Source organism: Bos javanicus, chromosome 11, assembly GCF_032452875.1.
Source record: "Bos javanicus breed banteng chromosome 11, ARS-OSU_banteng_1.0, whole genome shotgun sequence".
NCBI lineage: Eukaryota > Metazoa > Chordata > Mammalia > Artiodactyla > Bovidae > Bos > Bos javanicus.
In genome coordinates, this window is record NC_083878.1 from 98,105,155 (window position 1) to 98,115,598 (window position 10,444).

The following is a 10,444-nucleotide window of genomic DNA, read 5'->3' on the forward strand; positions in this document are numbered from 1 at the left end:
CCCAAAGAGGCATGTGTGGGTGCCACACGGTAGCTGTCGGGAGTGGAGACTTCTCGGCAGCAGAGGGTGGGGAGCAGTATCCACCCACCAGACAATAGGCCCTTGGAAACCTGTGCGTAGTGGCTACTAGACGGATGCAAGGGTCAGGAGCCTACTGGAGGGATGGGACATTTATAACCTCACATGGAATATAAAGGGGAGAAAAGAGTAAACTGAAAGAGAAGCAAGAAAAATTAAGTCAGGGTTTTAAAAAAATAACTTCTTTTCAAGAGCAGACCTTTAAACTCATCTCCTTGTATCCGCTGGTCCCAGGGCACCTGCTCCACGCCCAGCAGGGCAGGAGTCACCCCCCAGCAGGCAGAGGAGCTCCTGCAGAGCTGGCCGTGATTGGCTAAGTGACTGGTCCTTGGAATCGTCTTACCTTGGTTCCATCAGCCCTTGTCAAAGCCGTCTCTCTTCTTTCCAGGACACTATTGAAGACAAACTTGATACCAAGCACTACCCGTACATCTCCACCCGCTCCTCTGCCTCCTTCAGCACCACCGCTGTGAGGTGAGGACCAAGTAAGGGCAGAGGGCTGAGCAGGACCGTGTCCAGCTGGACGGCAGCCACACGGTAGTCCTGCCGTGATCCCGCGTGACCTGCGGGAACCCTCCCGCAGCTGCTCGTCACAGGGTGCAGGCCAAGTCCTTGCAGTGGCCCGGGGGGCCCTCCACCTCGTGGCTTCCTGTTCCATCTCGACTCACTCCTTACTCCTCTCTTATTCCTCCTCCACTTCAGCCACATCAGCCTCCTTGCCCTCCCCGGAACATGCCAGGCTCAATTCTGCCTCAGGAGCCTTGGCATTTGCTTTCCCCCCCTGCCTGAAATGATCTGTCCCCAGATACATCCGCATGGCTGCTATCTCCTCCAGGTCCTTAATCAATTATTACTTTCTCCCTTCTTCCCTAACCACCCCATTCAAACTGACAGTACAGCAATCTTCCGAGCAGTATTATTCATAACAGCTCAAAAGTGGGAATGACCCCGCTGTCCATCAGCTGATGAATGGATAAACAACATATGGTACATTCATACAATGGGGTATCATTCAGCCAAAGATAGGAATGAAATACTGATCCGTGCTACAACCTTGAACCTTGAAAATACTAAGTGAAAGAAGCCAGTCACTAAAGCCCACATATTCTATCATTCTGTCTATATGAGATGTCTAGAATGGGCAAGTCTCAAGAGAGAAGTAGATAAGTGGTTGCTGGGAACAGGGGTGAGGGCTGGGAGACAGGGGTTACTGCTACTAGGTACAGGGTTTCTTTTGGGGGGGTGGTGAAATGGTCTAAAAATGGTCTAAAATTGTGGTGATGGCTCACAGTTCTGTGACTATACTGAACACCAGAGAATTCTACAATTTAAACAAGTGAATTGTATGATACATGAGTTACCTGTCCATAAAGGTGTTACAGAAAATAATGGAAAAATTACAGCCCCCGGCCTTTCCTGTCCATGTGCCTGCTGATGCTCAGACATTTCTCAGGTTGGAGATGTGAGCAGAAAGCAGTCCGTGCTTCCATCTCCCAGTCCTCCAGCCCTCTGTGTTTTCTTGGCTGCCCACGATGCCTCATGTGTATGTTTTTGAAAACTCCTCCTCTCATGCACCACCTTGCTGTCTTCATCCAGAAGTCTTTCCTGCTGTGCGCTGTGGGCCATGTGTCCACGGGCCAGTCCCTGGGACTCACACTGTGAACACAGGTCCCCTTGACTCTCTGCTGCCCTCTTCTGTGTGGCCCAGGTTCCCAGGTCAGACTTTGTAGAACACACACCTCCGTCCCTCTACGCATACTTTCCCTGCCCGTCTTCTCTCTTCACCCCTCTTCTGTCGGGACTCTCAGGCCTGCATGGCACATTCCCCCACCCCGATGCCAGTGGAGGCCAAATGTTTATTGCCAACACTGGAGTAGAATGCAAAATCCCCCGTGGTGTCACAGCCAGACTGCCGACTAAGGCAGACAAATGATCTCACAGGCAAAACAAAATGACTGTGATCCTCGGGGCTGGTCCAGGCGGGCTCCCAGGGCCTTCAAGATTTGGAAAGTGACTTCAATGCTGTTGTAAGTCAGGAAGAAGGGCGAAGGTTCCACTGTCCAGAGGAGCCTTGCTCTCCTCATTGTGTTTTGATTTTTGTTTTCCTCATTTTTCTTAACCTGGAAGCAGCCCATTTCTCACTGTTTCCGAGGACAAGGTGAAGGCCCATTGAAAGCCAGGGCAGAGGAGGAGGCACTGGGGAACTATCTGGCCGCTGAGATGCCCGTCTTTCAGGAGGCAGCTCAGCACCACCTCCTCCAGGAATCCTTCCCCGTTGACACCCAGGTAGTGCTAGATGGCCCTTCCCTGTGCCTGTCCCCACGGCACTGAGCTCCTCTCCATGCAGTGCAAGGCAGACCCTCCTCCTCCCTGCACTGTCCTCGACCCACCACTTCAGTTAAGCCACGAGCTCTTGGGATCTCACTAGGGTTAGCTCCTCGGTGCTGGGGTGGCCCTGTGAGGCCTGCAGTGTACATCTGCCTGGTGAATCAATGTGCCAGCTGCAGACAGGCCCGAGACTATGGTCGCTGCTCCTTCCAGCAGAGTGTCCCAGAACTCTACAACTTGGGAGAGACACCAGGACCATCATCCAGTGGGTGGAGGCGCCGAGCCTCTGGCTTTAAAGCCAACCTGAACCTGTCTGTTGCCTGCTTGTTTCTAAGAGAATGACAGGGTCACAGGACGGGCGCTCGTGATGATTTTTCTCCCAGCAGCCAAAGCGCTTGATAATTTTGCACTGCCGTCCAGTTCAGACAGCACTTGCTAAACATCTGCTCTGTTTTTAGTCACTGGTGTATAGAATGAGTCCTACGTCATGGAATGAAAGTGTGAGTTGCTCAGTCGTGTCCAACTCTTTGCGACCCCGTGGACTGTAGCCTGCCAGGCTCCTCTGTCCATGGAATTCTCCAGGCAAGAATACTGGAGTGGGTTGCCATGCCCTTCTCCAGAGGATATTCCCGACCCAGGGATCAAACCCGGGTCTCCTGCATTGCAGGCCGATTCTTTACCAGAATCTGAGCCACCAGGGGAATTACGTCATGGAATAATGAAGTATAAATGCTATATATACAGATACACATGATTAACATCCTTCTCTCCCCCTCCCCCTCCCTCCCTCCCCAGCGCCCGCTATGGGCACTGGCATAAGAACAAGGCCCCCGGGGAGTACCGCAGTGGTCCACGCCTTATTATCTTCATTCTGGGGGGCGTGAGCCTGAACGAGATGCGCTGTGCTTACGAGGTGACCCAAGCCAACGGCAAGTGGGAAGTGCTCATAGGTGAGTGGGCCGTGTTTTCTAGAGGGAAGGGCTGCTTCATGCACTGTGACTCCATTCCACGCTTTGGTGTTTCATCCTATCTCCAGTTCTCCGCTGCCCCTGCAACACTTTGCCTCTAGACACGTCTGTGGACAGCAGCCACGGAGGGGTGAAGGGGCCCTTCCTCAGGTCTGCTCTGCTTCTTGACGAGCGGCAGCCCCACATGGTGGGAAGTGCCTGGTCCCAGGCCCCAAAAGACTCAATGTTCCTGCTCTGTCACTGCCACTCGGGCCCCCTCAAAAGTGCCGCCCTCTCCAGGCTGCGATTTCCTCACCCACCAAAATTGGGTTAAGGGCACCCACTTACAGCCTAAATTGGGCCTGGGGTGGAGGGGCATGTCAGTTTCTTGGCCTCGAGCCTCACGTCCGGAAGATGCTCAGTGAACAGGTCAATGAGCCCTGGCCCCGGTACCTGTCAGTTAGAGATACATAGTCCAGGCGTGCAAGCAGATACTGCTCAAAACGTATCCACCTGGCTTCTCGGCTCTGCTGAGGGCTGCCCCAGCCAGCTCCTACCACTTCAGGGTCTATCATATCCCTGCTGGTTTTCCAGAAGAAAGGAAGCAGCTCCTAAGAGCTGACTTAAGGCAGCAGGAGAAGATTTTCCCCTTTTTCATGTCTACAGGAGCCTCCCCAGTTTCTCCGCCCGGAAGAGGAAACATTGAGAAAAATCTTTGCTTTCTCCAAATGCCTTCTTTCTTGTGCCCTTAACAAACTGGAGTTGCCTCTGCCCAGGGTGCCTCTTGGCATTAACTGACCAGAGATGACTAGCACCTCCTCTCCTGGCCGGGCCCTGCCCTTGCCCCTTAGCTCAGTAAGAGGTGTCACTTTTGTACCTCCACTTTGGGGGGAACCAGTCCACGTGGCCCTTCCTGGGTGCATCAAGACGGACCTGGCACTGTCTTCACAACTCTGAGCTTCCAGATCCCACCATTCAGGGGGGAGATTGCACATCCCCACCCCTACCCCCGCCCCTCCCTACTCCCAGAAGCCTCTCTGGCCACCATTTCTCCCTGGGTTTTCTCCTTTTTTGGTTACATAGGCCCCCCGTGGCGGAGCTCTCTGTGTTTTTGGCTTCCATACGTGTTGCATGAGCGTGTTGGCTAGTTCTGCTCAAACACAGCTCTCCTGGGCCGACGCGTCCCAGCCAGGCTTCGTTGTAACCCCCTCTTCCACGCTGGCCTGACCTGAGGGTCCCTGTCGGGAGGTGGAGACCCGGGGAGACACGGTCACCCGTGCAGATGGGTGGAGAGGCCTGGTGCAGACCGCCGACGCCCGCTATGCGGCCCCGCCCGCTATGTGCTTGCATGCCCGCCCGCCCGCCGTCCTCGCGGCCCGTGTGCGCGTGCGCCGCGTGTGCACCTTGCGTGTGCGCATGCGGCTCGCTCTCTCGCACCTCATTGGCTGCATAAACGTAGGCCTAAGTTGGCATGCTCCTGTAACGTACCTGTGTTCAAGCAGTCAGCCGGCCTCTGTTCTCCCGCAGGTTCTACTCATATTCTCACTCCCACCAAATTTCTCATGGACCTGAGACACCCCGACTTCCGGGAGTCCTCTAGGGTATCTTTTGAGGATCAGGCTCCAACAATGGAGTGAGAGCCAAAGAAACAAAGTAAAAGCAGCTTATTACACAAAAGAAACTCTTCCACTCTGAAGGGTTTTCTTTGATTTATTCCGTCACTCTTTCTTTTCTTTTTATTTTTTTTTTCCCTTTTCAGTTTATTATTTATTTGATTTTCTTTTAACGAGAAAATGCTTGCAGTTCTTCACACCGATTGAAAATGTGTCCTGATGCTGCCCTTCACCAACCCTGCCCGAGCGCCGCTGGGCTCTGGCTTGCCAGCTCGCTCACGCCACAGGTCACCTGCTGCTCAGACAGCTGCAGCCCCCTGAGCTTTAAATGATCACAACCGCTATGCACAGCCCTCCAGAGGGGGCTGGACATGGAGGGATGCTGCAGGCACGGCACCTAAGCCTGCTGGCTGTGGGGTGAATTCCTGATGACGAGGAAGGCTTGGCACAGGGCGCCGGAACAGACCCCCAGTCTGTGGTAGTTAAATGTGTCAATACATTTTGCCCAGGTCAGGCACTTATCCCAAGGAACAATTTCTAAGGGGTGATGGGGTCGTAAGCCACCTGGTTTGTGGTGAACTCCAGCCACCAGTGGAAAGAGCTGGTGTCTCCTGGTCTAGGGAAAGCGGCACTTCCTAGTCATTTGCTATTTCGGTAATTGCTTTTAATTCCCCTGTGGGTCCTTCCAAGAGTTGAGAAGCATACCCCTCTCTGTAGCTGGAGTCTCCTAGTCAGATTGAGAGCCTTTGGGTAGAAATCTGTTCTCAACACTATGTGCTGTTTTGAAGAGCGTATCCTCTCCCACGAGCTCATGCCTTTATCTCAGTTACCTGGGAACCTGTTGTGGGTTTGGTAGGTTATCCAGGTTTTATTCTTGCCCTTGAGAGAGTAAGAGTTCCTTGCTCTCTCTTTTCCACTCTTCTATCGTGCTGGGAACCTCCCCAACCTGTTCAGACGGCAGACTGGCCCCAAAGGCCTCACTGCAGCATGCGTCGTTTCTCAGCTTCACTACACACTGTGATGAGGCCACATCTTGTGTGCATGCCCTCCTCTACTCCACTGACCACGGACCCTGGAAATGTCCCCTCCCCCACCCCCACCCCCAGGCTGAGATGTGCCCTGTGAGCCACCTGTGAGTGAGTAGCAGACAGACCAGGACTCTAGCCCCAGCTTGGCCACAAGCACCTGTGTGAGTGGGGGAGGTTACTCCCACTGGGCTACAGAACACAGGGAGGCTGGATCGCAGAGCCCCTCGGACTCTGGCCATCTGTGATGCCGTCGTTCAGTTGGAGACTCAAACCAGGCAGCCCTGCCCCGCTCTCTGGCAAGCCCTCCCTCCATTCTCTGGGGAGTGAACATCAGAACCCTGGCTGGGTAATGTCAGAAGTATGCTTGTTTATTTTATAAAGAATGAGCTCCATCTATGAAGGACCTGCTCTAAAGGTTGGCCCTTGAGGCAGGGTTGTTCATCCCTCTTTCTTTGCCTTGGCGGAGAGATAGCTGCCCCGGGGCAGTAGGGAGGTGAGGAGCAGCAAGGGCCTGCAAGCCAGGACAGTGAGGCTGGCCGTGGCGCTGGGCTATCTGCCATCCTGCCCAGGCTGCCTTTGCCTAGAAAACGAGGCCAGTGGGTGATGAATAAAAGCAAGTGTTAAAAAAAAAAGTCATCCTTAAGAAGCACCTTGATAGGATGGTAATCAGAGAGATCTGGTTCTCATGCAGATGGCAGGTAGGTGGACAGCATTTGCTGTATTTCGAGACTTCTCAAAGGACATGCGGAGAAGGCAGTGGCATCCCACTCCAATACGCTTGCCTGGAAAATCCCATGGGTGGAGGAGCCTGGTAGGCTGCAGTCCATGGGGTCGCTAAGAGTCGGACACGACTGAGTGACTTTGCTTTCAGTTTTCACTTTCATGCATTGGAGAAGGAAATGGCAACCCACTCCAGTGTTCTTACCTGGAGAATCCCAGGGACGGGGGAGCCTGTTGGGCTTCCGTCTATGGGGTCGCACAGAGTCGGACACAACTGAAGTGACTTAGCGGCAGCAGCAGCAAAGGACATGACCAGAGCCCTGGCAGACCCCTTGCAGAGTCAGAAAGAATCACAAACCCAGACCCCAGGGGTTCCTGCTCGGATTTGTCCTGGGATTCCTTGCAATCGGAGACACCTCTCCTTTGCTTTCTCTGTTTTACATTCAATCAGCAGAGAGTGTCTTGGCTGCCATTAGAGCAGAGAGAGCACTACAGACTGTATGTTCTTGGCTTCTGAGATGCTTTATTGGGCAGCGCTGTATTTTAGAGTTAAGAAAAATCGAGGCACAGAGTCCTCATCCCTGCTACTGCTAAGTCACTTCAGTCGTGTCCGACTCTGTGCAACCCCATAGATGGCAGCCCACCAGGCTCCCCGTCCCTGGGATTCTCCAGGCAAGAACGCTGGAGTGGGTTGCCATTTCCTTCTCCAATGCATGAAAGTGAAAGTAAAGTCGCTCAGTCATGTCCGACTCTTAGTGACCCCATGGACTGCAGCCTACCAGGCTCCTCCATCCATGGGATTTTCCAGGCAAGAGTACTGGAGTTGGGTGCCATTGCCTTCTCCAAGTCCTCATCCCAGGGAAGTTAAAAAGCAGATGAATGTCCAGCCTGCCCACTTCTGTTGTAATTGTCCAAGTGACTAAAGCCTAGAACAATACAGGGTGTTGGAGAGGCAGGGTGGTGTCCCACACATCAGTGTGAGCAGAAACTTAGCTTTTAGAGATGGGTTTAAATGGCAACCCACTCCGGTACCCTTGCCTGGAAAATCCCATGGACTGAGGAGCCTGGTAATCTATAGTCCATGGGGTCGCAAAGAGTCGACTGAACGACTTCACTTTAACTTTCATTCAATTTTTAAGGGCTTCCCAGGTGGTACCGGAGAAGGCAATGGCACCCCACTCCAGTACTTTTGCCTGGAAAATCCCATGGATGGAGGAGCCTGGTAGGCTGCAGTCCATGGGGTCGCTAGAGTCAGACACAACTGAGCGACTTCCCCTTCCCTTTCCCCTTTCCCTGCTCGGCAGTGAATGTGGGCCGGCAGTGAATGTGGGCCCACGAGTGCTCTCCTGGGCTCTGTGTGTGGATGCCAATGTTGTGCTCCACCCTCCTGGCCCCTCCCTCTTCTCCTCGCCCCTCCTCCTTCTGGCCCTTCCCTCTCCTCCTGGCCCCTCCCTCTTCTCGCCCCTCCTTCTGGCCCTTCCCTCTCCTCCTGGCCCCTCCCTCTCCTCCTGACCCCTTTCTGTCCTGGAGCTGAGGCCTGCTCCACCTGGCCCTGGCCAAAGGGGGAAGGCGTGGATAACTAAGCATACAGATGCCACCAAGTCTCGGCTCAGTCCCCACTAATCAATCCATCATTCCTCCCAACCAAGAAATGAAATATTTTGATCAGCTCTGCACCTTGGTGCTGTGGATGGTTTATGTTAAAAGGATTGACTATTAGCGAATGTCCAGAAAACGGTCAGAAGCTAATGAAAGGAGCTGCAAGGCCGACTTAGACCTATTACACAGCACTTACAAGGGGAAGAAGTTTTTTTGTTTTGTTTTTATGTTGAACACTTTGCTTTATTTTAGATCAAGGTCAGATAAGTTCCATTTTTTCAATGGGACTCAGATTGAATCCGAATTCAGAGCTGACCCAGTGCCCAGCTGCTGTTTGAACATTGCCTTCCACATCCCCTCCCAGGGCAGGAGGCCACAGGGCCCCCAGAATCAACAGCAGAGGCATGGCTTCTAGGCCTGGCTGTGCCACCAACATACCCCACCGGCATGAGCATCTTTTTCTCATCTGTAGGATGCCGGTGGGCAAGGCCACTGTCTTCCCACACCTGGCAGATCATCTCACTCACCTGGGCTGCTCTTAAATGTGCAGTTTAAACCTACTATTCCCTGACACTGCCCTCAATAGTCTGAGTCTGCAGGATTGATTTGGGCAATTCCAGAACCAGCTGGATCAGCTGATCTGTCAGAAGTCTTCTGGTTTTCAGATGCTGTCAGTGAGGAGGAAGGATTTTGTCCTGGCAGAGTTCACTGTGGCCACAAGCTTTGACAGTCTTTGGATGACTTTGTTTTGAAGATCACCGTTCACATTTCAGATTTGCAGTTATGTAGGATAAGGGGGACCCTCGGAGTGGTTCTAGAGGGCCTGCATGGTCGGCCACCTTTGGGTTCAAGTGAGAACGTTTGCAGTGTTTGTGGTGCTGAGAAGTTTGACCAGGGTATTAAGTTTGATCAGCGATATCGCTGATTGCGTGGCAGGAATGGGTCTCAGGTGATTTCAGATTAACACCAGCTGGTCTGCATCCTTTAAAGGGACAGGAGCATGCCTGTGTGAGGAGCCCTAGAGGCCTCACTGGTTACCTGATACTCTCGGTCCTGGCTCAGATCGTAAGGAATCTGCCTGCTAATGCAGGAGACCTGGGTTTCATCCATTGGTCAAGGAAATCCCCTTGGAGACAGGAATGGCAGCCCACTCCAGTATTCTTGCCTGGGGAATCCCATGGACAGAGGAGCCCGGAGGGCTACAGTCCATGGGGTCGCAAAGAGTAGGACACGACAGAACGACTAACACTTTCACTTGGTCCTGGATGTTGTCTGTTTTCAGTGAAAGACTGGGAGCACCAGACGATCAGATAATATCCAGTTCTAAAGAATGAATTCCTTCACCTCTTTTTGGCCTCCCCCCAGCCCTGAATCTGCACGGAAGCAAGGTTAGGAAGCACGATGGTCTAGACATCTGATCAGAGGCCTTTTGATTCCCCTTTAAATCCAGTCTTTCCTCTTGTTTCCTGGAATCCAGTGGATGGCTGTCGGGGAGGACGTTAAGGATGGTTTTTCTGGCATGTGCATAGCCTAGGAAGCCCCCAAGGTAATCCCAGCCTAGAGTTCCCAGCAGCCATCTCTCAGCTGTAGACACCTAAACTGCATCGAGCTGAGACTTGGAGAGTTTCATTCTGCCAGTGGTCCTGGTCAGAATTTGGTAACATTTATTCCTATTACCTCATCTAGGGATGAGGCCTTTGACCTTTAGGACCTGCAGGAAGATTCATAAGGTCACAGAAATGAGTGTCTTCGAGGGAGACAGGGACACCCTGTTGAAACTGGTGTCGCCTTTGCCAAAGGAGCCTTGAGTCTGCAGAAAGAGTCAGCTTTGGGCACAGGGCTGGCACGGGCTGCACGCTCGCTCGGGACATCACGCTCGGCCCCTCAGGGAAGCAGCCAGGAAGGGACTGGTTCCTTACTCAGAGCAGTGGCTGGGGCTTGAGCTGCAGAGAAGTCTCTCACACCAGAGACGGCTTCTCCAGTGTTCTCCTGGTCTGCAGTGCCAGCCGTCAGGTCAGCTGCGCAAGTAGCAGTCAAAGGCATACAGACCCTGCTATTTGGAATCACTCCCCAGGATCCCACCAAAGCCTTCTTCTGCCCGCCTTCAGGGTGGAAATCTGGCCTCCTGTGG

At 53.1% G+C, this 10,444-nt stretch overlaps 1 protein-coding gene across 2 annotated transcripts in view; it reads left to right on the forward strand.

The window, feature by feature from the left end:
- Positions 1–10,444, forward strand: part of STXBP1 (syntaxin binding protein 1) — a 67,633-nt gene that overhangs the window by 54,295 nt on the left and 2,894 nt on the right. Inside the window, exons 17-19 of one of the 2 annotated variants that reach the window (XM_061433581.1) lie at positions 467–552; positions 3,202–3,356; positions 4,881–5,006. In XM_061433581.1, the coding sequence (XP_061289565.1) occupies positions 467–552; positions 3,202–3,356; positions 4,881–4,990 (351 nt within the window). In that variant the 3' untranslated portion in view covers positions 4,991–5,006. Of the gene's footprint in view, positions 1–466; positions 553–3,201; positions 3,357–4,880; positions 5,007–10,444 lie in introns of those variants that run through there. The other variant, XM_061433582.1, reaches the window with a different exon arrangement.